We start from the raw sequence: 26,651 nt of genomic DNA, 5'->3' as shown, positions 1-26,651 counted from the left end.
ACACTTAAAATATAATGAAATAAAGTTGTATTTTTCACATGCGCCGAATACAACAGGTGTAGACCTTACCGTGAAGTGCTTTCTTACAAGCCCTTAACCAACAATGCAGTTCAAGAAATAGAGTTAAGAAAATATTTACTAAATAAAATATTGTAAAAAATAAATAAAAAAGTAACACAAGAAAATTACATAACAATGGCGAGGCTATATACAGGGGGTAGCGGTACCAAGTCAATGTGCTGGGGCACAGGTTAGTCGAGGTAATTTGGACATGTAGGTAGGGGTAAAGTGACTATGCATAGATAATAAACAGCGAGTAGCAGCTGGAGTCTCTGTAGCGCATTACGGTCAGATGCTGAGAAGTTGCCATATCAGGCGGTGATGCAACCGGTCAGGATGCTGTTGATGGTGCAGTTGTAGAACTTTTTGAGGATCTGGGGACCCATGCCAAATCTTTTCAGTCTCCTGAGGGGGAAAATGTGTTGTCGTACCCTCTTCACAACTGTCTTTGTGTGCTTGGACCATGATAGTTCATTGGTGATGTGGACACCAAGGAACTTTAAACTCTCAACCTGCTCCACTACAGCCCCGTCGATGTTAATGGGGGCCTGTACGGCCCTCCTTTTCCTATAGTCCACAATCAGCTCCTTTGTTCCTTTGTCTTGTTCCTTTGTCAAATTGAGGGAGAGATTGTTGTCCTGGCACCACACTTCCAGGTCCCTGACCTCATCCCTATAGGCTGTCTAATCGTTGTCAGTGATCAGGCCTACCATTGTTGTGTCATCACAAACTTAAGGAGGGTGTTGGAGTCGTGGGGAGGGGAGGGGACTAAGCACAGACCCTTGAGGGGCCCCAGTGTTGAGGATCAGCGTGGCTGATGTGTTGTTGACTACCCTTGCCACCTGGGGGCAGCCTGTCAGGAAGTCCAGGATCCATTTGCAGAGGGAGGTGTTTGGTCGCAGGGTCCTTAGCTTAGTGATGAGCTTTGTGGGCACTATGGTGTTGAACACTGAGCTGTAGTCAATGAACAGCATTCTCATTTAGGTGTTCCTTCTGTCCAGGTGGGAAAGGGCAGTGTGGAGTGCGATTGAGATTGCGTCATCTGTGGATCTATTGGGGCGGTATGCGAATTGGAGTGGGTCTAGGGTTTCTGGCATGATGGTGTTGATGTGAGCCTGACCAGTCTTTCAAAGCACATCATGGCTACCGACGTGAGTGCTACGAGGCGGTAATCATTTAGGCAGGTTACCTTCGCTTTCTTGAGCACAGGGACTATGGTGGTCTGTTTAAAACATGTAGGTATTACAGACTTGGTCAGGGAGAGTTTGAAAATGTCAGTGAAGACACTTGCCAGTTGGTCCGCGCATACTTTGAGTACACATCCTGGTAATCCGTCTGGCCCCGTTGAAAGGTCTTGCACACATCGGCTATGGAGAGCGTGATCACACAGTCGTCCGGAACAGCTGGTGCTCTCATGCATGCTTCAGTGTTGCTGGCCTTGAAGCAAGCATAAAAGGCATTTAGCTCATCTGGTAGGCTCGCATCACTGGCCAGCTTGCAGCTGGGTTTTTCTTTGTAGTCCATAATAGTTTGCAAGCCATGCCACATCCGACGAGCGACAGAGCCGGTGTAGTAGGATTCAATCTTAGTCCTGTATTGACGCTTTGCCTGTTTGATGGTTCATCTGAGGGCATAGCAGGATTTCTTATAAGCGTCTGGATTAGTGTCCCGCTCCTTGAAAACGGCAGCTCTAGCCTTTAGCTCGGTGCGGATGTTGCCTGTAATCCATGGCTTCCAGTTGGGATATGTATGTACAGTCACTGTGGGGACGACATCGTCGATGCACTTATTGATGAAGCCGGTGACTGAGGTGGTATATTCCTCAATGAAATTGATTTAAGTTTGCCTGCATTAAAGTCCCCGGACACTAGGAGTGCCCCTTCTGGATGAGCATTTTCTTGTTTGCTTAGGCCCTTATACAGCTCGCTGAGTGCGGTCTTAGTGCCAGCATCAGTTTGTGGTGGTAAATAGACGGCTACGAATAATATAGATGAGAACTCTCTTGGTAGATAGTGTGGTATATTGCTTCTCATGAGGTGTTCTACGTCAGGTGAGCAATACCTCGAGACCTCTTTAATATTAGACATCGTGCACAAGCATTTATTGACAAATAGACACACACCCCTCGTCTTAACAGACGTAGAATTTGTTACAAACAGCTCCATTATTCTGAACACTTACACTCTCACTCTCGCGCACACACACACACACACATATACACACACACACACACACACACACACACACACACACACACACACACACACACACACACACACACACACATACACACTCACACACACACACACACACACACACACACACACACACACACACACACACACACACACACACACACACACACACCCTCATGGACAAGTACAACCAGTCCTGCTATGCCCTCAGTAAGGCAATCAAACAGGCAAAACGTCAGTACAGAGACAAAGTGGAGTTGCAATTCAGAGGCTCAGACATAGGTGGCAGGGACTCCAGACAATCACGGATTATAAAGGGAAACCTAGCCACCTTCTTTGCTCACTTCGAGGAAAACATAGTGCCGCCGCCGCGAGCCGCCGCGAGCCACTCCATGGCCATCTCTCCCTATCCCAGTCTGTTGTCCCCACTTGCTTTAAGATGTTCACCATTGTTCCTATACCAAAGAAAGCGAAGGTAACTGAACGTCAGTACAGAGACAAAGTGGAGACGCAATTCAACGGCTCAGACTCGAGACGTATGTGGCAGGGACTCCAGACGGATTATAAAGGGAAAGCTAGCCATGTCACGAACGCGTTGCTCCCGGACAAGCTAAACACCTTCTTCGACTGCTTTGAGGAAAACACTTGATTTGATTTTGATTTGACTAAATGACTATTGCCCGTAGCACTCACTTCTGTCATCATGAAGTGCATTGAGAGGCTAGTTAAGGATCATATCACCTCCACCTTACCCTACACCCTAAATCCATTACAATTTGTATACCGCACCAACAGATCCACGGATGAGGCAATCGCCATTACACTGTACAATGCCCTATCCCATCTGGACAAGAGGATCACTTATGTAAGAATGCTGTTCATCGACTACAGCTCAGCCATCAACCCCATCGTGTCCTCCAAGCTTATCATTCATCTCAGGGCACTGGGTCTGAACCCCTCCCTGTGCAACTGGGTCCTGAACTTCCTGATGGGCCGACCGCAGGCGGTAAAGGTAGGCAACACCACATCCACTACGCTGATCCTCAACACGGGGGCCCCTGAGGGGTGCATGCTCAGCCCCCTCCTGAACTCCCTGTTTACCCATGATTGCATGGCCACGAACGTCTCCAACTCAATCATCAAGTGTGAAGATGACACAACAGTGGTAGGCCTGATTACCAACAACGACGAGACCCTGGCGGAGTGGTGCCAGGAAAATAATCTCTCCCTCAATGTCAATAAAATTAAGGAGCTAAACGTGGACTTCACGAGAAAGAAGGAGGAGGGCACCCTCATCCACACCTACGGGGCCGCAGTGGAATTGGTGAAAAGCTTCAAGTTCCTCGGCGTACATTTCACAAACAACTTGAAATGGTCCACCCGCACAGACAGTATGGTGAAGAAGGCGCAACAACACCACTTCAACCTCAGGACACTGAAGAAATTTGGTTTGGCCCCTAAGACCCTCACAAACTTCTGCAGATGCACCATTGAGAGCATCCTGCCAGGCTGTATCACTGCCTGATATGGCAACTGCACCGTCCACAACCGCAGGACTCTCTAGCGGGTAGTGCAGTCTGCTCAACGCATCACCAGGGGCACACTGCCTGCCTGCCTTCAAGAACATCTACAGCACCCGGTTTCACAGGAAGGCCAAAAAGATCATCAAGGACCTCAGCCACATGAACCACGGCCTGTTCACCTGCTACCATCTATAAGGAGGAGACAGTACAGGTGCATCACAGCTGGGACCGAGAGACTGAAAAACAGCTCTTATCTCCAGGCCATCAGACTGTTAAATAGTCACGACTAGTCAGCCTCCGCTCTGTACCCTGCCCTGATCTTAGTCACTGTTACTACCTGGCTACGACCCAGTACCCTACCCTGCACCTTCGAGGCTGCTGGCCTACAGTATGTACATAGTTAGGGAACACTGGTCACTTTAATAATGTTTGCATACTGTTTTACCCACTTTATATGTACAGTTGAAGTCGGAAGTTTACATACACCCTAGCCAAATACATTTAAACTCAGTTTTTCACAATTCCTGACATTTAATCCAAGTAAAAATTCCCTGTCTTAGGTCAGTTAGGATCACCACTTTATTTTAGGAATGTGAAATGTCAGAATAATAGTAGAGAGAAGGATTTATTTCAGCTTTTATTTATTTCATCACATTCCCAGTGGGTCAGAAGTTTACATACACTCAATTAGTATTTGGTAGCATTGCCTTTAAACTGTTTAACTTCGGTTAAACGTTTTGGGTAGCCTTCCACAAGCTTCCCACAATAAGTTGGGTGAATTTTGGCCCATTCCTCCTGACAGAGCTGGTGTAACTGAGTCAGGTTTTTCAGTTCTGCCCACACATGTTCTATAGGATTGAGGTCAGGGCTTTGTGATGGCCACTCCAATACCTTGACATTGTTGTCCTTAAGCCATTTTGCCACAACTTTGGAAGTATGCTTGGGGTCATTGTCCATTTGGAAGACCCATTTACAACCAAGCTTTAACTTCATGACTGATGTCTTGAGATGTTGCTTCAATATATCCACATCATTTTTCTTCCTCATGAAGCCATCTATTTTGTGAAGTGCACCAGTCGCTCCTGCAGCAAAGCACCCCCACAACATGATGCTGCCACCCCCATGTTTCACGGTTGGGATGGTGTTCTTCGTCTTGCAAGCGTCCCCCTTTTTCCTCCAAACATAATGATGGTCATTATGGCCAAACAGTTCTATTTTTGTTTCATCAGACCAGAGGACATTTCTCCAAAAAGTACGATCTTTGTCCCCATGTGCAGTTGCAAACCGTAGTCTGGCTTTTTTATGGCGGTTTTGGAGCAGTGGCTTCTTCCTTGCTGAGTTGCCTTTAAGGTTATGTCGATACTGTGGATATAGATACTTTTGTACCTGTTTCCTCCAGCATCTTCACATCGTCCTTTGCTGTTGTTCTGGGATTGATTTGAACTTTTCGCACCAAAGTACGTTCATCTCAAGGAGACAGAACGCGTCTCCTTCCTGAGCGGTATGACAGCTGCGTGGTCCCATGGTGTTTATACTTGCATACTGTTGTTTGTACAGATGAATGTGGTACCTTCAGGCATTTGGAAATTGCCCCCAAGGATGAACCAGAGTTGTGGAGGTCTACAATTTTTTTCTGAGGTCTTGGCTGATTTCTTTTGAATTTCCAATGATGTCAAGCAAAGAGGCACTGAGTTTGAAGGTAGGCCTTGAAATAAATCCACAGGTACACCTCCAATTGACTCAAATGATGTCAATTTGCCTATCACAAGTTTCTAAAGCTATGACATAATTTTCTGGAATTTTCCAAGCTGTTTAAAGGCACAGTCAACTTAGTGTATGTACATTTCTGACCCACTGGAATTGTGATACAGTGAATTATAAGTTAAATAGTCTGTCTGTAAACAATTGTTGGAAAGATTACTTGTGTCATGCACAAAGTAGATGTCCTAATTGACTTGCCAAAGCTATAGTTTGTTCACAAGAAATTTGTGGTTGAAAACGAGTTTTAATGACTCCAACCTAAGTGTATGTAAACTTCTGACTTCAACTATATATGTATGTATGTATGTATGTATGTATGTATGTATGTATGTATGTGTGTGTGTGTGTGTGTGTGTGTGTGTGTGTGTGTGTGTGTGTGTGTGTGTGTGTGTGTGTGTGTGTGTGTGTGTGTGTGTATGTATGTATGTATGTGTATATATATATATGTATATGTGTATGTATATATATGTATATGTGTATGTATATGTGTATGTATATATATGTATATGTGTATGTATATGTATATGTGTGTATGTATATATGTATATGTGTGTATGTATATATGTGTATGTATATATGTGTATGTGTGTATGTTTTCATCAATCTACACACAATACTCCATAATGGCAAAGTAAAAAAAAAAATCTATATCACATTTATGTAAGTTACTCAGTACTTTGGCAGTGATTACAGCCTCGAGACTTTTTGGGTATGACGCTACAAGTTTGGCACCCCTGTATTTGGGGTGTTTCTCCCATTCTTCTCTGCAGATTCTCTCAAGCTCTGTCAGGTTGGATGGGGAGCGTCACTGCACAGCTATTTTCATGTCTCTCGAGAGATGTTTGATCGGGTTCAAGTCCAGGCTCTGGCTGGGCCTCTCAAGGACATTGAGACTTGTCCCGAAGCCACTCCTGCGTTGTCTTGGCTGTTGGCTTAGGATCATTGTCCTGTTGGAAGGTGAACCTTCGACCCAGTCTGAGGTCCTGAGCGCTCTGGAGCAGGTTTTCATCAAAGAACTCTCTGTACTTTGCTCCGTTCATCTTTCCCTCGATCCTGACTAGTCTACCAGTCCCTGCCACTGAAAAACATCCCCAGAGCATGATGCTGCCACCACCATGCTTCATCGTAGGGATGGTGCCAGGTTTCCTTGGCATTCAGGCCAAAGAGTTCAATCTTGGTTTCATCAGACCAGAGAATCTTGTTTCTCATGGTCTGAGAGTCTTAGGTGCCTTTTGGCAAACTCCAAGCGGGCTCTCATGTGCCTTTTACTGAGGAGTGACATCCTTCTGGCCACTCTACCATAAAGGCCTAATTTGTGGAGTTCTGTAGAGATGGTTCTCCTTCTGGAAGGTTCTCCCTTCTCCACAGAGGAACTCTGGAGCTCTGTCAGAGTGACCATCGGGTTCTTGGTCACCTCCCTGACCAAGGCCCTCCTCCTCGAATTGCTCAGTTTGGCCAGGCGGCCAGCTCTAGGAAGAGTCTTGGTGGCTCCAAACTTCTACCATTTGATGGAGGCCACTGTGTTCTTTGGGACGTTCAATGCTGCAGACATTTTTTGGTACCCTTCCCAGATCTGTGCTTCGACACAATCCTGTCTCAGAGGTCTATGGACTATTCCTTCGAACGTATCAAAATGTGGAAAAATTCAAAGGGTCTGAATACTTTCCGAATGCACTGTACATATACAGTATACTGTATTTATATTCTGACATTGCTTGTTCTAACATATATATTTCTTCATTCCTTTCTTTCAATTTGGGGGATTTGCGTGTATTGTTAGATATTACTGTACTGTTGGAGCTAAGAACCTAAGCATTTCGCTACACCCACGATAACATCTGGAAAATATGTTTGGTAGTTACAGTCTTGTCCCATCGCTGCAACTCCCGTACGGACTCGGGAGAGGCGAAAGGTCGAGAGCCGTCCCCCAAAGCACAACCCATCCAAGCCGCGCTGCTTCTTGACACAATGCCCACTTAACCCGGAAGCCAGCCGTTACCAATGTGTCAGAGGAAACACCATGCACCTGGCGACTGTGTCAGTGTGCACAGCGCCCGGTCACGGCCGGCTGCGACCGGGAGACCAGAATCTCTAGTGGCACAGCTAGCACTGCCATGCAGGGCCTTGGACCACTGCACCACTTGGGAGGCCTGTCCATGCTTTTTTTAGATTCTATTCTGGATTTTATTTTTGGGGGGGAAGCATTTCTTTGAATGGTTTACACCTGTTGTATTCTGTGCATGTGACAAATAAACGTTGATTTGATTTGAATAGTTTCCGTCATAGTATATTTATGTTAACAGTGATAGTAGAGCATGTGTTCTTGTCTTTTAATTAACATACTTACTGCACAATGCGCTCCATCACTATTTTATTATATTCTATTACATTCTATTTTATTCTCCCCCCTTCCAGCCGGACTACATGATGGGTCCATCCATCATCATCGACCCAGACGAGTGTCCTCTGGACGAGCAGTGTGAACGCCTGCAGTACGATGGCAGCAAGTGGGAGTTTCCCCGAGACCGCCTCAGACTGGGTGAGTACCTTACTACACCATACGGAACTGGTACAGTCTAAGAAGTCACTCACGATGACCACGCTGTTACTCAAATGCCTATACGCACCATGAATTGGCACATACTGTAAACGTATTTACTTGTCCAGCCTACATTTCACATCCACAGGTTAATGTCATGGGGATAAGGTGGCACCCATAACTCTGGGTCCTTTTAAACTGTGTGACCCTGTTTGCCCGTTACATTGAAATATAGTGCCAGAGAGGATGGTATGTGGCAGAGGTGTCACCCCCCTGTGAAGAGGGTGTAGCGTCGTTGCTCATCAGCGACCCTCCACTGTCGCCTGGTCTTAACGGCACTATAAATCCCCTGGAGGAGCGCTTCACGGGCCCAGTGGTCAGAAACCTCAGCAGGTTGTTTTAATTACCCATAATTCCCCTGATAGAGGACCCAACCAGATTTACTACTCCCCAGGGGCCAGCCACTTTCATTTACATGTAGACCTATTGTAACTCACTGGCCCTTCTCTCTCTCTCTCTCTCTCTCTCTCTCTCTCTGTCTGTCTGTCTGTCTGTCTGTCTGTCTGTCTGTCTGTCTGTCTGTCTGTCTGTCTGTCTGTCTGTCTGTCTGTCTGTCTGTCTGTCTGTCTGTCTGTCTGTCTGTCTGTCTGTCTGTCTGTCTGTCTGTCTGTCTGTCTGTCTCTCTCTCTCTCTCTCTCTCTCTCTCTCTGTCTCTCTGTCTCTGTCTCTCTCTCTGTCTCTCTCTCTGTCTCTCTCTCTCTCTCTCTCTCTGTCTCTCTCTCTGTCTCTCTCTCTCTCTGTCTCTCTCTCTGTCTCTCTGTCTCTCTCTCTCTCTGTCTCTCTCTCTGTCTCTCTGTCTCTCTCTCTCTCTGTCTCTCTCTATGTCTCTCTGTCTCTCTCTCTCTCTCTGTCTCTCTCTCTCTCTGTCTCTCTCTCTGTCTCTGTTCCAGGCAAAACTCTGGGCCATGGAGCCTTCGGGAAAGTGGTGGAGGCCTCTGCTTTTGGGATTGACAAGCTCTCGACCTGCAAGACTGTGGCCGTCAAAATGCTGAAAGGTATGGAAGCAACATTATTATCAAGACTTTAATCTGAACATTTTATATATGCTAATTTACAGTACTCTCATGTGCACTTCTGTTGAAAAAGCATGTTGAAAAGTCACACAGGCTGTCTTCCACATAGCTTCCTTTCGCTCACACCTGGTGGAAATGGTACTGATAAAGGTGCTCCTCGCCAAATACAAACACAATATCCATTGTTTTGGGTGTAACAGATGTAAAACAGCCATCTGTCATTTCAGCAGACAATTTGGTTTTCTTGTGCATGATATGAATTCAAAAGCCGTGCTAGCACACGTGCGTGTAATTAACAGTCGCGCACGGGCTATTTGTTCAAAGGAGGCGTGCGTTGGCTGCTTCTCACTGTTTGGCCTGAGCGAGACTAGGACCTTGGTGTCCCTGATGAGGATGACAGTCTGCAGGAATCAGGATAGCATTCCACTTGGTGTTAGCGATTGAAAAGTTTAGAAGTGTAAAAAACAAAAAGTTGTAAAATAAAGGTTAGAAAAATAAAAGTGCTTATTAATAATTGTAACCCAGATTCTTTGGAGCTACACAAACAATTGGAAACAATGACCCCCCCCACCTGCTTCCCCACATATGATTTATGGTCACCATAAATTATGGTCACATTTCAGTCTTTCTAAATCTGGCAGAGCATATTTATCCCATCAACAATTGAATAAAAAGCAGTAAAAAGCAATGCAGAAGGAGAGAGACTCCGAGAGAAGGGGAGGGAGGGGGGGAAGAGAGAGACTGTCCAAGGAATTTTACCTAGTGATCTTAGCAGAATAAACATTTCAGCCCAATATCACTGACACTGTATCCCCTAAGGGTTGATGTGGTCCAACTAACTTTCCTCCTGGTTCTGTTAGGATATTCAACTCTAACTGTAGAGTAATGGGACCACAGATGGATGCTGATGGTGTTGTGAAAGATCTTGCTACATGGGGATGATAAATCAGGTCATTTGTTAGATATTTCTGTCAGTGTCAAGGCATTAATCATCTCTATCCATTAATCATGGAGGAACCAAGCTCACCAGGCCGGCTGCTGCTCCGCTGCTCTACTGCTCTACTCCAGGCCCCCCAGGTCAAACATAATGAAAAGCAGCTCACTTCCCTAAACTGACCCTCCGTGCAGTGTGGTTTGAGACTCACCGCCAGTCAGCTCTAGCTTCCAGAGCAGGCTGGGACCACTGTGAAGAGCCTCATAAGACAGAGCAGAAGTACAGTCCCACAATTCACAAGTTCTCCGTTCATTATTTAAATTAAGTCATTGATTCATTGTTTAAAACCTTTTACTGCAGTGGGCTAAATCAGGGTCACACAGAGTGTTTCTTGGTAGTTCTAAACAAATAAAGTATCCACCTCACACACATGGTTTAAAAAGAAGACACCTGTACCATGTCAGATACAGCGTTTCAATGTATTACATTTGGAGTTTGCATCCCAATATTACACTTTATATACATCACAGAAGACTGAAATATAACATGTTTATTAATTATGAAATTATGGAAATATGAATAACCTTCCACCCATGAGGCCACTAGAGGGTGATTTGGTCATTTTCCCCCTCACCCATTTTTTGGTGATTTGGTCATCGGAAGTTCTCCATTCATTTTGTAAATTCAAGTCGTTGATTCATTATTTAAATTGACCAAAATCCCCGTTAGAGTAAACCACATCCAGAGAGTCAGTGATGGCTCAGAGCAAGATTATTTCGGAACACCATTTTGTTCAGTCAATGTTTTCATTCTGTTTATCAGTTAGGGACATTATTGGTACCATTGCTAACTCCAACCACCTGTGTTCAGATGAGCTTTTCAGATAATAAAAGAGAGAGACATTACACAGGCACATTGGACGCATTAGGCTGCCACCAAACATTGACTAGTTGCTATTCCATAGTCTTTGAGATCAATGTTACTGAGAGGTTTAGTTATGGGACCGTTAATCTTTGCGTCGATGCCCCCCCCCCCCCCCCCAAAAAAAGGATGAGTCACTTTGATGGTGTTTAGTTTACGTGGTTAAGAAAAACCCTCCCTCTGATCTCATAGCATTCCTGACCCAGATATCTGCCTCATATGATGTGTAGACTAGCTATACAACTGAGAAACAAAACAGCATTTTCTATTCTGGGAAAAAAGAATGTTACTGTCATGTTGACTCTCCATGTGTGCTGCAGTGTTTATTGTGATGTAATGTATGGCTGTGCTTTGGGTTGTGCCCTCATGTATGCGAGTATTTAATTTAATGTGAGAGAATGCTGATGTTTGTGTTTTAAGTTCTATATATTCCCATGTTGACTTAATTTATTTCCCGCTGTCCATCTTTGCATACCATCTTAACCTTGCACACTGAATGTTCTCATGCAGATAATCATATTACCTTATGTGAAAAATGTCTTGCCTATCTAAAATCTCCTCCACATGCGTAAAAATCGGTTCTTTATTTTCCATCTATACTGTTTGGTTTCCAGACGTCCATGAACGTACATCAGTTGGAGTAATCTTAAAGGAAGATAAAGAATTTATATGACATTTTAATTAAAAGCCTAAATACATCCACTCTTTTGTGGAGTTGTATGAAACAGTATCCCCGCAATAGGACATGTACATTGAACCTTCATCCCTGTAAATAGTCTGTGTTTATGTTGAAACAGGAGGAGCTACGACAAATGAGCGCAAGGCTCTGATGTCGGAGCTGAAGATCCTGATCCACATTGGTCATCATCTGAACGTGGTCAACCTGCTGGGAGCCTGCACCAAGCCTGGAGGTGAGAGAGAGAGGACAGGGTTAACTCTGTTTAAACTTAGTCACACTGTATGACTTGCATACAATTTGTGAAGTACATTTATAAATTGATGGAATCTCAGAGAAAATCCTGTTTTTACTGTTTATGAATCGTTACTTGTTTGGAATCTTCTTTGAATTCCGTGCTTCTTTCTTCTCAGGTCCATTGATGATGATAGTGGAGTACTGCAAATATGGAAACTTGTCAAACTACTTGAGAAGCAAGAGGGCTGATTTCATCGTTTATAAGGTAAATCAGCAGCTTTCAGAAATCCTGCTTTCTCATCAAATCAAAAGCCTTCATGATTTAGTCTACTTAGCTGTCAAAACCTTCATGATTCAGTACATTTCTCAACCTAACAGGAAAACCCCAGATTGTCAGAAGAACCGTTTTCTAAAGTGACTCAAGGTTTGCATCTGTATTTTTGATCTGGTGTGTGTCTCGTATGTCAGAGCCAGGACGGTAAGGTGGTGACGTCGGGGTCGGGCTGTGACCTAAGCGAGCTCATCAAGCGGCGCCTGGAGAGCGTGGCCAGCACCGGAAGCTCGGCCAGCTCCGGCTTTGTGGAAGATAAGAGCTACTGCGACTCAGAGGAAGAGGAGGAAGGTAAACTAAATGAGCCAACAGCGTCTTCCTTCCCCTCACCGCCCCCTTCCCTCTCACCTCCACCCACACTCCCATGCCCCCTAATTGTTTTCTTCCCTGGGCCTGATGGGACGTTTCCTCCTATTCATAAATTAAATCGATAGGACAGGAACCACGGGCTGATACCCACTGGGCCTGGAGGAAAAGGAGGAGTGGAGGAGGAGGCCTCTGTTGACATCCTCCTCTGTCCTGACTGTTTACCTGCTGCTGGCACGTCGGCCATTTTAAATATAATATATAACAATATATATGAATGGTAAATAATGTATTGTCATTTTGGAGTCACTTTTGTTGTAAATAAGAATAGAATATGTTTCTAAACACTTCCGCATTAATGTAGATGCGACCATGATTACGGATAGTCCTGAATGAATCGTGAATAATGATGAGTGAGGAAGTTACAGGTGCACAAATATCATACCCCCAAAACATGCTAACCTCTCACCATGACAATAACAGGGGAGGTTAGCATTTTATATCATACCCCCAAGACATGCTAACCTCTCACCATGACAATAACAGTGGAGGTTAGCATTTTATATCATAACCCAAAACATGCTAACCTCTCACCATGACAATAACGGGAGGTTAGCATTTTATATCATACCACCAAAACATGCTAACCTCTCACCATTACAATAACAGGGGAGGTTAGCATTTTTGGGTGGGTATGATATTTATGCCTCTGTAATTTTCTCACTCACCATTATTCACGATTCATTCAGGATTATCCGTAATAATGGTAGCATCTACATTAATGTAGAAGTATATTCTTATTTACAATAAAAGTGACTTCAAAATGACACAATACATTATTTACCATTCATTTCCATTGGGCAAAAAATAATCTGAAACACAACCAAAACAAACTGCAAATGCATAAAAATGGTAAAGTCACAAGCATGATGTGACAAATGTCATAATTATGTGCTAGGAATGTGGAACCAATTTATTTACTATTTATTTTTACATTTACATTTTTTATTTTACTTTTATCTACTTTAATAGACATATAAGGGAATTTGTCCCAATAATTTGGCTCCATTAAAATGGGGGACTATGTACAAAAAGTGCTGTCATTTCGAAACAGTTCACCTAATATGGATAAAGAAAATACCATCAAATAAAAGCTGACAGTCTGCACTTTAACCTCATAGTCATTGTATCATATCATTTCATGCCAAAACTTGTGTAGCTCACTGTACGTGTTACACCGTACTAAATCATGTTCATGAAAATAGTTTGTATTCATTTCCACTTTATGCTCCGTTTTACCCTCAGAGCCAGAGGATCTGTACAAGAGAGTGCTGACAATGGAAGATTTGATTTGCTACATTTTCCAAGTTGCAAAAGGCATGGAGTTCCTGGCTTCACGCAAGGTATGCACCTCCTCCAGGCAAATTACGGTATCAAAATACTTTTCTAAAGGTAGTCTTGTGACACACATGTTGTGTATTAATCTAATACCAGTTTATAAAGCTTTATTCAGTCCAGTTGACTTTAGATTTAATAAAAGGCTGTTGTATTTTGACAGCTGGGGAAGTTGTTTTGTTCACATTTTTTATTCATAGAACACTATGTTCAGGCGGCAGGGTAGCCTAGTGGTTAATGCTTTGGGCTAGTAACCGAAAGGTTGCAAGTTCAGATCCCCGAGCTGACAAGGTACAAATCTGTCGTTCTGCCCCTGATTAAGGCAGTTAACCCGCTGTTCCTAGGCCGTCATTGAAAATAAGAATTTGTTCTAAAGGTAAAAAAATTTTTTTTAAATAAATGTTCCTTGTGAGTCTATTGGCTATAATCAGTCTAAAACTCATTCAGATTTAAAGGTCTGTCACAAGCTCTGAGAGAGCAGATGGTACTAATTAGTGAACCCATTGTTGTCAATATTAGAGAGAAGGCTTTAACCTGGGTATGGAACACTTCGCATTCCCAATACAATTGATGACTGTTCCATATGGTTGCCTTAGCTGAGATGCACAGGGAATTGAGTGTTTCCTATCAGGTCACATGGTCAGGAAATAGTCCTAGCCATGCTTTAGGTACATTAGGCTGAATCGTAACTTGAGATATGTCCACATAACTCAAACGTTCATGCATCGACGTCAAGCCTTTCTCTTCTTTTTGTTAGTGTATTCATCGTGATCTGGCTGCAAGAAACATACTACTGTCTGAGAATAATGTTGTGAAGATATGCGATTTTGGACTGGCCAGAGACATCTACAAAGACCCAGACTACGTTCGCAAAGGAGATGTAAGTATGAACAGCAATCTGATCTTTTTTACAATGCTATGCTGTTCTACTATTCATCTGACATAATAAGTCAATTACACGTACGCCTGTTTTGTGAGAGAGAGACATTCAGAAACACTCAGCTTGATGGAAAAGAACCAGAACACGTGTTCTGTTATTACCGACTTGGCAAAAACAAAAGAGCGATTTAATAAATGCAGGAGATCTGGGAAATGCCAGATATTCTAGGCAGATTTCACTGTTTGTCTGAATATTTAATAAACGTGTCTGTCTACATAGACTAGAGGACGTTTGGTTGTTGAGGATGTTTGGTAGTACTATGCCAATGAGGGCATTTACCCTACTTTACTCAACAAGCCCTTCTGCTTCTCCTCAGATGTGACAGGTTGGTTATTGATGGTATTGATGAGACAGCCAGTCACACAGGTGAGATGAGATACTCATTTAAAAGAGCTTTCGTCTCTTATCTCCATCTCTCCCCTCACAGGCCAGACTGCCCCTCAAGTGGATGGCGCCAGAGGCCATTTTTGACAAGATCTACACCACTCAGAGCGATGTGTGGTCCTTTGGAGTTCTGATGTGGGAGATCTTCTCTCTGGGTAAATATACATACCAGGAATGACTCACCATGCCTTGTAGTCCCTCAGACACATGCATACTCACATATGATAACATACGCACTATACACACACGTACACATGGATTTTGTGTTGTAGATATGTGGTAGTAGAGTAGGGGCCTGAGGGAACACAATGCGTTGTGAAATCTGTTGTGAATGTATTATAATGTTTTTAAAATTGTATAACTGCCTTAATTTTGCTGGACCCCACCCTGGAAGAGTAGCTGCTGCCTTGGTAGGAACTAATGGTGATCCATAATTAATACAAAAACAAATATCTCACCTGACCTCCCCATTAGCAGAATGAATGAGCAGAAATGAACAAACATCTGTGCACAGCCATTTGGAACAATACAGACTTATTCAATGCAGATTTCCTCTGCTGTGTAGGTCCTGAATCACGTCTACGAGGACTATTGTTTTAGCATTGTTAATGAAACTGCAAACTGACTGCTTTGGTGCACACTGATCTTTTCTGGCCTGTAATGGATTTCTATCAGAAAATTCTTATGATGCTATTTATGTTTTTTTTTTATTACTCAGTAAAAATGTTACTGCTTATAATTTGTTTTTATCAAATAGTCACAAAATAGTTTGAAAAAAACAATTGTCTGTATAATTCTTTGCACACATAATCTTACAATTGTGCACACAGCGTGCAGTATTCCTTCCAAAGGAGGGAGAGGATTCTTTCTGTCATCAGCCAGCAAGGTTCAGCGAGGAGACTAGTTTCCAGTCAGCTAGCCAGGCGAGGCAAGGTGCCCCCAGCCATGCAGCTCCTCCAGATGCACTGGGTCATAACTGGCTTCTGCTACTGCGTAATTGTGCCTCTGGGACAAACAGGGCTGCATTGTCAGCTTGAGAAAACCATAGGTAGCAAGGACAACATTCAGAGTAAATGTTACAAAAGTGTAAGGAAAGAACAGTACATGGATTCAGGGCTTTAGGATTCATTGGGCATCTACACTTCAACCTCTGCCATGGAGCCAATCATTATCGAGGGAATTGGGTCCAAAAAAAGAGTGACATTTCAAATACCTCAAGACATGGGGTGCATTCAAACACTCGTTCTTTCTCTCTCTCTCTCTCTCTCTCTCTCTCTCTCTCTATTTCTCTCTCTTTCTTTTCTCTTTCTCTCTCACTCTCTCCCGTAATCTTTCTCTGTCAGAACCACACGCACAGAACCACAGACACTGATACATATACCTTCAAAGAACCATTCACTCACTCCCACATCTGGGTGGTGTTAACCTGGTCTCAGAAAGATAAATTAGGACACGAAAACAACTGCAAAAAAATGTCAAACACTCAAGTCTGGCAATCTGATACAGATAGTTGTTCAGAGGTCAAAAGTTTGCTCCAGTCCCAAGGTGCTGGAACATGCATATCGCAATGTGACCCGCAGTCTAGCAGCTTGAGTTTTGTCTTGTGTTTTTGGATTTCACCGGCTTGTTAGTTTAGATGTCAAACCTTCAACTACACTTCGGTTTCTGTGTTAGACTTGAGTTACGCGGTAATCTGCCTATTTACTTGGCATGTTGGGTTGATGTGAGGAAGAGAAAGTCTAACATGGCGTACTAGTAGATGTTACATCGTATCAACATAGTGCTCTGGAGCTTTCGATGCTATCTGATATTGTGTCAGGGATGTCAGTCGGGTACATGAAAATATTGGTTCAGGAGTCTGGACATTTTTATGGATTAGATGGCGTGGGCAATATTTTCCAAAACCCCAACTGGATTGGATATTCGATACAAGTTGGCTTAGTCGTGTATTATTGTTTTTGTTTCGGCTGAGCCAAGCATAAATTCAAATTATTCTAGAAAGAGTCTTACTTCAGACCCAGTAGTCCAATTAAATCATATTTCTGTCTCTAGATGTTATTCAGTGTATAATATCATTGTTGTCGTGAGGAGAGTCATGACATTGTCCATGTGCAAGGTCAATCAGTTGAAGGCTTAACTGACTGTTTATGAAGCTTTCTTGTCTAATCTGTGTAAAGTATCCGGGCCCTCTCTGTGTGGGAGATTGAAGTGTCTGATAATTCCCCCCCCAGGTGCCTCTCCGTATCCCGGCTTACACATCGACGAGGACTTCTGCTGCCGACTGAAGGAAGGGACCAGGATGAGAGCTCCGGAATACTCCTCCTCTGAAATGTAAGGATCAAGCGATCTTTGTTACTCCATTACTCCATTACTTCACATACAAACCCCAATCTCATCATCTAACTCAGGGCAAAAAAAGGAATACACTTGCAGTTTGAAGAGTGGCCTATGTCAGAAAGCTCTCTCACCTCTTGGCAGTGCATAATGCATCAAGCTCCCTTGGCTCGTGAAACTTTTAAAGACCCCCAAGCATGCCTCTAGTCCTCTCAACGTATCCCCCAACCTCTCCTGAGGGTAATTATCCACCAGGAACTCTTACTCAGGGCAACACATTAGAGGGCAGTAAAGAAAAGCCTCCCATATCGATATACTGGAGCTGAAAAGAGGCCTTGTATCTGCTCCTTCATTCGTCAGAATGAGTGACAGGGCCTGATAGGCATCATGGGTAATCCAGCTCTGAATGCGGAGGGGAGACAGGTGCTGCTGATTGGCAGTTAACCGAGGGGTGTGGTGGGCGGCGAGGTGCGGATCCATTTTCGGACTGACATCGATGCGGTCGTAATTGAGCCCCACATTAAAGGCTGTGGGAGTGGGGAGTGGCCAGGGGGTAGCCGGGCACAGGGTAATGAGAGCAAGGGGCGGGAGACTCTCCTCCCTTGTCCACACAAGGGGGATCTGAAGCAGGGCAGATGTGGACGGTGCTGCTGAAACAGAATATCTTTGGGGGAGTCTAGGGGGGTTTCTCCTGCCCCTGTGGTGTCAGTGCTGTTAGTCTAGCAGAGAGGTGGACTGAACAGGAGGAGCTGGGGTTGTTGCCTTTATGAGGTGACTGGACAGGGGGATCTGGGGTTGTTGTTGCCTTTATGAGGTGACTGGGTGGCTTCTCAGCAGGGAGGACTAAGTGCTGGGGCTCTCTCTCACTCACTGTCCCAGGCTATGGCACACGTCCGAGTTTACAGGGTTGGGGAGTAATGGATTACATGTAACTGATTATTTTTTTAAACTGTAGCTGTAATCTGTTACGTTACCAGCAAAAATATTGTAATCAGATACTTTTGAAAAACGACATGATTACTTCTAGGATTACTTTTGTGGCACAGATGTCTAAGGCACTGCATCGCAGTGCTTGTAGCGTCACTACATACCTGGGTTCGATCCCAGGCTGTGTCACAACTGGCCGTGACCGGGAATCTCTTAGGGTGGTGCACAATTGAGTTTGGCTGGGGGGGGCTGTTCACAAAAGTGTATTTTAACCCAATAATGGTTGAATTCAAGAAGTTTAAGCTGCCTATCAATCATTGTTTTTGCAACCAGTGGACAGACAGTTAAAAATGCGCTTTTGCAACAGCTGCATAGTGCGGATCCCAGCCTATGGAATAAAAGTTTGAGGGAGTTCCTCCCTTCTGAACTCCTCTGTGGTATTGTGCTCCACAGTGTCAACTACAAGTTTCATTTAAGAAGACCACGAGTGGGGCTTTTATTGCTCAATCTAATTCTTGCAGATATAAAAATAAATGTATCCATAGGCCTAATGGACAAATGCTCAAACTCGCTCACTTTTGATAGACTTCAACAGCTGCAAATGATTGAGATATCGGTAGTGCTCAAAGCATGCCACTCCATGAGAGCAGCATTTATTTTTCAACTTGAAGCAATGAGCCCAATCAGTCCTCCATGACAGGGTTTCCCAAACTCGGTCCTGGGCCCCCCGGGTGCATATTTCATTATTTTGCCCTAGCATAACACAGCTGATTTGAATTAACCAACTCATCATCAAGCTTTGATTATTTGAATCAGCTGTGTAGTGCTAGGGCAACAAAAAAAGACATAGGGGGGTGCCCCAGGGCTGAGTTTGGGAAACCTCGCTCCATGACAACCAAATCATAAACAACAGAGTAGTATAATTCATCTTTAGTTTTTGGGTTATGCTCCGGTAAAACAATTTGGCTAATGTATATTTACAGGTAGTGGCAGGTAGCCTAGCAGTTACAAAGTTAGGCCAGTAACCGAAAGGTCAGACCCCTAGTTAGAATCCCCAAGCCAACAAGGTGAAAATAGATCTATGTGCCTTTGAGCAAGGCACATAACCTTAATTGCTCCAGGGTTGCCGTTGATAATGGCAGACCCTGGTTGTGACCCCACTCTCCGAGAGTGTCTCAGGGAGAATGGGATATGCAAAAAACACATGTCCAATTCACACATGTGCATTAATACACACTTGAACATGTGTGAAATAGGAGAAATATAAGCACACCCCAAATTATTGTATTTATTATTTTATTTCCAAGTCCTATTCTTGAAGATCAAGGGGTATTAAATTAATTGGAATGACTGTAAATCTGACAGACTTTGGTTTTTAAATGTAAAGATATTACCTAGCTAATATATTATTGTCTGTAGTAGAAAGCATTGGTTTAGAAGAAGCCTACATAACCAACCCATAAAGTAACATGCAACATCCATTTAAGGCCAGCTATGTAAACTCTAACACTGATTTATCCCGCAATAGATGTTTTTCATTTGGTAATATTGTCTCTTATGGGGAAAGTAATCTAAAAGTAACTGAAAGTAATCAGATTATGTTACAGAGTTTTTGTCATCCAAAAATGACGTTACTAATTACAATTTTGAATATGTAACTAGCAACTGTAACGGATTACAGTTAGAAAGTAACGCACCCAACCCTGTGAGTTTACAACCTACTCCCAACGGACTCCTCGCTCTCACATCCTGAGCACTGCTCTCAATCTATCTCACATTCTGCTATGTGTTTGTGTCTGTGCGTAGCGTTTGGTTTTCATTTGTGACAAAGCATGGTGGAGTTAAACTCCCTCTGTCTTATTCATTTGGAAAGGATCAATCCTGTACTTATGTTTTATAACCCTTTACCACCGGGATGTCCAGAATGTTTAAAACATCTTGTGCCAACTGCAGCCAATTGAATGGATGTATCACGGAGACATGGGAGATGGTGATTGGAGTTGACCTGCAAAAATATGATCCAGACTGGAGTCTTAGAGCGTGGGGACTGGGAATAGAGCTAAACAGCAGCTCTGTAGATCCAGAGTCAGACCCACTGGTGCCAGGTTCTCCTCTCTAAGATCCTTTCCATTCTGGTTCAAAGCAAAGTGCTCCATTGACCGAATTAAGATAGAGAGAGCAGATAACACTCTGCTAAGCTCATGCCAAGGAACCATGAACTACAACCTGCTGATATCAGTTTAAATGGGAAGCAGGGGAGCGGTACGCCCTCTATTCTACAGGGGTAATACCCCTGTCTCCCACACTTCTCCTCAGAGCCTCCCAAGCCTGATGTTGATCATGTGTGTGGGAGCCTGGGATCCAGAGCCCCTGACCTTGACCCCAACCTCCCGTTATATGGATGATGAAAGGGGCCGCAGGGCCGGGCGATATGGGGTGGTAAATCTACCCTGCTGCTGCTGCACTGGCTCATCAGGAATGTGACCCTCCGTTTAGAAGATTGGAAGGTCCATTTCCTCCATCAGCCTAACGGTGCGCCGATCTGATGCATCCTCATCAGAATGTGGAAGACGCTCCTCAAGACGCAGGAATCGAGAAAAACGGATGTCCACCTCCCAACGTCCCACAGCTTTCCTGCAGGGAAGAGAGAAGTGGACTTTGGAATTCACCATAATGGCCCCCCACGGCAGCGTATTCCATGAAGAGACAGAAGGGGGGTGGAACCAATTTTTTCCCATTACGAAGCAGACAGGAAGCAGGGTTGAAATTGTGCTGTCCACAATGCTGTCTACATCCCCTCTTGATTTGTTGGCCATGTGGGCCATGGTGGTCTACTCTGGGCTTCCATCCTGTCATTGAGGATGTTAGGAGTCCCTCCACCTGGCCAAGGACACTCATGGACATGGGAATCACAGCCCAGCCACTTCCTCCAGCCAATCTCCACCGCACAGAGGGGAGAGGAGACGTCTTGCCAAGCCAAGGTCTAGGTGTCCTGAATACAAACACAGATGGAGAGGGCAAAAGGCGAGGGTATGGGGGAGGATCGAGGGCGTAATGGACCATCTGCTTTTTACTGTAATTTTCTCCAAACTCAAATTGACTCAATCTGGTGCCAATCAGAGGAACATAATGGAGCTAATGGGCACCTGGCTGTGTTTACGTAAGGGCCTCTGTGTTTGGGGGCCGCGCTCCATAGTATGAAACGAGCTAGGGATTCATCAACACCCCGGCCGAGCTCGTTCACCACGCTGGCTATGGGGTTTGATTTAAACAGCAGCAGCGGCCGGCGCTCCGTCTCTGAATTCCTCCACGTCCGAGTCCGGCCATTATTACAGGCCACTGCTGCAGTGAAAACACAGCACATAACGGCCCTGAGTCTTCCCACATGGGCAGAGACGCTGACAGCTCGTCAAAGAGCTGAGGGGCGGGGGGGTTCCTAATGTTCACACCGAGACCTAGGGAGAACGAGATACAGCCCCAGAGACCAGATGATCGTTGGAAAAATAAATATTTGGTATATGAGTATTGTAGATGACAGTTGATTTGGGTGAATGCCAGCTACAGGTCATCTCTCGTGTCAGTTAGCGTCCACACACACACAGGGCCTGTCTGGTGGAGGAGGAGAGCATTGGGTTTCTCTGAATGTCAAAACACTCCTGATTGTAAAAGATTGAGTATTGTTTGCCTTATGGTTAAATTTCTCAAGGCACTGCAGAGCGAAGCAAGCCTAGCAACCCATATGGATGTGAATACTTGCGATTATCATGTTATTACCATAATTTATTTGAGTTTAGCTCAACAGTATAGCTACACATTGTGTCTGTGTTATTAATGTGCATTTGCGAGCCAGCATAATGACATGATGTGTATTTTTCCTCAGATACCAGACCATGTTGGACTGCTGGCAGGCTGAGCCAGGAAACAGGCCAACCTTCACTGAACTGGTGGAGAGACTAGGAGACCTGCTACAGGCCAGCGTACAGCAGGTAAGATCCCTATGGCTTTGTTCTATCATTCCTTCCAGCCGTGAGGGTACCACTAATCTGAAATGAGTGACTAGGTGAAGGTGGTTGAACCCATGAAGGGTTCAGGTGTGTCACATGATGAAGACCAGGTTCAAGGTGACCTGGAGATCAGAGGTCAGCAGAGTTGTGGATAGGGCCTTGTTCCATCTAAGTGCTTAAGGCTTGTGTGACGTACTGTTTTTCTTCTGACCAGTAAATGTCTGTAGCTGAGGCAAGAGCCAAAACAGTGTGGAGGAGAACATTTGTGGATGACGTATGCTCCTCACGGAGTAAAAGGGTTTAGTAAGTCAAGTTTAGGCAAATAGCTCAAAACCACTTCCGTAGAGTAAGCTAAAACCTAGTGAAGGACTTGAGCCACATTGTCCTTACAAAACCACTTTTAACAATGAAATTAGTCCCTGGTTCTGGATGGTGACTCACACAAATTGCAACTATTCAGGATGCGGCTCCTCTGAGTAAAGCACTACAGACTGGAGATGATGCGAAGGGTTCTGGCCCAGGGGGGTGCTCACGGGAACTTGGAGGGGAAGTTACACTCCATTTAGCTGGCGCGTAAGAGGAACCGCACTTCAAAACTGTAGGAAAAACAATAGTAATACTAATATGACGAAATATCATAAGCTCTGTATTAAGGTATTCACAATGTGGTCAATTTAGTGCAGCAGTAGTATATGTGGGAGGGAGGCTGTACATTTGGGGAGGATTTAACATTGGAGAACTTGAGTACAACAGCCATTTATGACAATGGAAACATCCCAAACCCAGCAGGGAATGAGGAGGATCACTTTTATCATAAACACTGACAGATCATCCTCAAAGGTCTGGAGGATTACAGATGTGATCAATCTGCAGCTTCTGACACTGACTAAATCCCCTTTCACATTAAAATCACTCCTCATCACCAGCCCCAACCACCAGCTGAAAGATGACCAGATTGAACACATCTAAATAATTTAGGCCATGAAACCATGACACAAAAACATAGTCCTGGGCTATACTTTCCTACACTGTCAATAAAGAAAGGGCTGCTTTTGTGGTAATGGAGTGACAGGGAGATATTGATAATGAGGATGGAATCAAGAGAGGGAGAAGGAAAGCAGCGATTGTGAGTGCTGATGGAAAATTGGCTGTTTCCCCAGCGAGAACAAAACAATAGGTTACCATCAAGACCTTATAATGCCCATAACTTTAAGTTTAAAAGACAGTTTAAAACAAAGTCACTGAGAGAATGGAAGAGACTTCCTCAGATATCTACAGCCATGCTCCCAGTTTCACCTCTCTCCCAGACATAAGGCCCAGGGCCCGGTTGCATAAAACACCCTAAGTTAGCTTTCATTTTAACTTAAAGTTTCCTTAACTTTAAGTAATTTGCACAAAATATTTTAAGGTGCATTTCCCCCTTAAATGAAGTTAAAAAGTTAAGGGTGCTTCAATCAGTATGGAGGTGAATCTTGCTTTCCTCTGCCCTGGTTTCAAAAGGAAAACATCAACCAGCTAGCTAGTTAGCTAACAGTTAGCTACTTAGCTAAACAATGGAAGGTGCACAATCCATGGCTACAAAGCTATAGTAGCTGCGTAGATAGCTAGCTACTTTGTAAGTTCGCTTGACGTGCTAGAAAGTAATAGAAACAAGTTGAGAGAAAAAATTCCTACAAGAAACATGCTTTATTATCTTCTGAATCAATTTGGTTATCCTGTCTTGATTGTAGAAGTACTATTTTACCATCTCACAAAATACATGCGATCTCAGGCCGTATCCATGGTAACCAGATACTCTTTCTGCCGTACATGCCTTGAAACTACCGTAAAACCCCTTAAGTATGCCCTTACCTAAGGAAATATTTGAGGGGCTCTATGCAACGTCATTAAACAATTCCCTTAGGTAAAACTTAAGATGTTTTATGCAACTGGGCCTAGGTCCAGATAGTTCATTAACTGCAGACAGACCCAGACACACACAGACAGGACTAAAATGAGACCAGACAGTGGTGGGGATAGTAAAGAGATGATAGCAGGCCAGACCTCCCATCAGAATAAAACCACAGAATTAAAACACTTTATAACATAACAGATCACTCTCGCTGAAAACCAACCTCATGGGAACCCATCCTGACAGTACAGAAAAGAGCTGAACAGGGAGGATTTCAACACTTTCATTAATATAGGTCTGTTACATACAGACTAATTCCTTTACAGGCTAGTCAGCGATGTTGTCTCCACCAGCATCATCACCCCCTCCTCAGACATTCCACATTGGATTTATTAGGCATGACCTTGGTTTCTTTGGCAACATTCCCTGCTAGTCCTGGACGGATTTTTGTGAAGCACACGAACAGTATCAAGCTCAAATCTCCCTAAGCTTTACACGCGATATCACACACATGTGCTTTCCGTCATGCTATGATAGCAGTTAGCTAGGCCTATGGTCTATGATAGCTGCTAGCTAGGCCTTTGGTCTATGATAGCTGCTAGCTAGGCCTCTCGTCTATGATAGCTGCTAGCTAGGCCTTTGGTCTATGATAGCTGCTAGCTAGGCCTCTCATCTATGATAGCTGCTAGCTAGGCCTCTCGTCTATGATAGCTGCTAGCTAGGCCTCTCGTCTATGATAGCTGCTAGCTAGGCCTCTCGTCTATGATAGCAGTTACCTAGGCCTCTGGTCTATGATAGCTGCTAGCTAGGGCTCTGGTCTATGATAGCTGCTAGCTAGGCCTCTGGTCTATGATAGCTGCTAGCTAGGCCTCTGGTCTATGATAGCTGCTAGCTAGGCCTCTGGTCTATGATAGCTGCTAGCTAGGCCTCTGGTCTATGATAGCTGCTAGCTAGGTCTCTGGTCTATGATAGCTGCTAGCTAGACCTCTCATCTATGATAGCTGCAAGCTAGGCCTCTGGTCTGACATGTTGTGTTCTCTCCTCTTTCTGTCCATTCAGGAGGGAAAGCATTACATCCCTATAGCAGCCCTGCTGTCTAAGGAGGGAGACCCCTCCAACACGGCCCTGTCAGAGGAGACCAACACCAGGCCACTCTCTTACCGCGACTCAGGGAGCACCTGGTAAGAAGGATGAGTCTGTCAGCTGGCCAGTCGGTACACTACATTACCCTGCTATATTACCCTCAACCTAACAGAGAGATATTACCCTCAACCTAACACATGAGATCACACTCACACCTGTGGCTCACAATAGTATTGAATAAGGTTCTCAAATTTATTGTATTGCAGTTTAGGGCTCCATTCAATCTGCATTGTGGAAGTTCAGCATTACAGCGTGATTGAAATTTAAAGGCAATGTTCCCACATTAGTGGAGACTGCATTCACGGTAAACCCTGCATAAGTCGGCTCAATGGGAAATGACCTTAAAATTTCTATCACGCAATCTGTAACGCTTCAGCGATATACGTATTGAAGAGCGCTTTAGTTGAAGAATTCTGCCGTAAGTCTATGTACATTATATACCATTTAATAGAGAAATTTCAACAGTGAAATGTAATGTCTCCATGGGCATCTTGGCTTAATGGTAACGTTAATCTCTCTTTAAATCTGTGTTATTTTAACTGAACTGAGTGTTAAGATAACAACCAATCATTTCCCCACTCTTTATTCAGTACATTGTCCAGAGCTCACTCCATTTTCTTTGCTTGGCTTTGTATGCTTTGTATGCTTTGCTTGGCGGGTCAGGTACTTACTCTTAAAGAAGTGCAAGTAGATCTGCTTGAGGACAATGAAAGACCTGATAAAGATTGGGATGAGAACTACAGTGGGGGAAAAAAGTATTTGATCCCCTGCTGATTTTGTACGTTTGCCCACTTACAAAGAAATGATCAGTCTATAATTTTAATGGTAGGTGTATTTGAACAGTGAGAGACAGAATAACAACAAAAAAATCCAGAAAAACGCATGTCAAAAATGTTATAAAATGATGTGCATTTTAATTAGGGAAATAAGTATTTCACCCCTCTGCAAAACATGACTTAGTACTTGGTGGCAAAACCCTTGTTGGCAATCACAGAGGTCAGACGTTTCTTGTAGTTGGCCACCAGGTTTGCACACATCTCAGGAGGGATTTTGTCCCATTCCTCTTTGCAGATCTTC

General features: G+C 44.0%; 1 protein-coding gene across 1 annotated transcript in view; it reads left to right on the top strand.

Annotated features, from left to right (window-relative positions):
- The window catches only part of LOC106611743 (vascular endothelial growth factor receptor kdr-like), a 91,368-nt gene that overhangs the window by 51,483 nt on the left and 13,234 nt on the right, over positions 1–26,651 (top strand). The window contains exons 17-27 of the mRNA XM_014212282.2: positions 7,955–8,078; positions 9,029–9,133; positions 11,804–11,917; positions 12,096–12,184; positions 12,388–12,541; positions 13,862–13,959; positions 14,709–14,831; positions 15,319–15,430; positions 17,507–17,606; positions 22,417–22,522; positions 25,491–25,612. Coding sequence (XP_014067757.1) covers positions 7,955–8,078; positions 9,029–9,133; positions 11,804–11,917; positions 12,096–12,184; positions 12,388–12,541; positions 13,862–13,959; positions 14,709–14,831; positions 15,319–15,430; positions 17,507–17,606; positions 22,417–22,522; positions 25,491–25,612 — 1,247 coding nt within the window. The remainder of the gene's footprint in view (positions 1–7,954; positions 8,079–9,028; positions 9,134–11,803; positions 11,918–12,095; positions 12,185–12,387; positions 12,542–13,861; positions 13,960–14,708; positions 14,832–15,318; positions 15,431–17,506; positions 17,607–22,416; positions 22,523–25,490; positions 25,613–26,651) is intronic.

Source organism: Salmo salar, chromosome ssa09 (assembly GCF_905237065.1).
Source record: "Salmo salar chromosome ssa09, Ssal_v3.1, whole genome shotgun sequence".
NCBI classification, from domain to species: Eukaryota; Metazoa; Chordata; class Actinopteri; order Salmoniformes; family Salmonidae; genus Salmo; species Salmo salar.
Note: the sequence above shows the minus strand (reverse complement) of the source record. Positions and strands in the feature narration are given on the sequence as shown.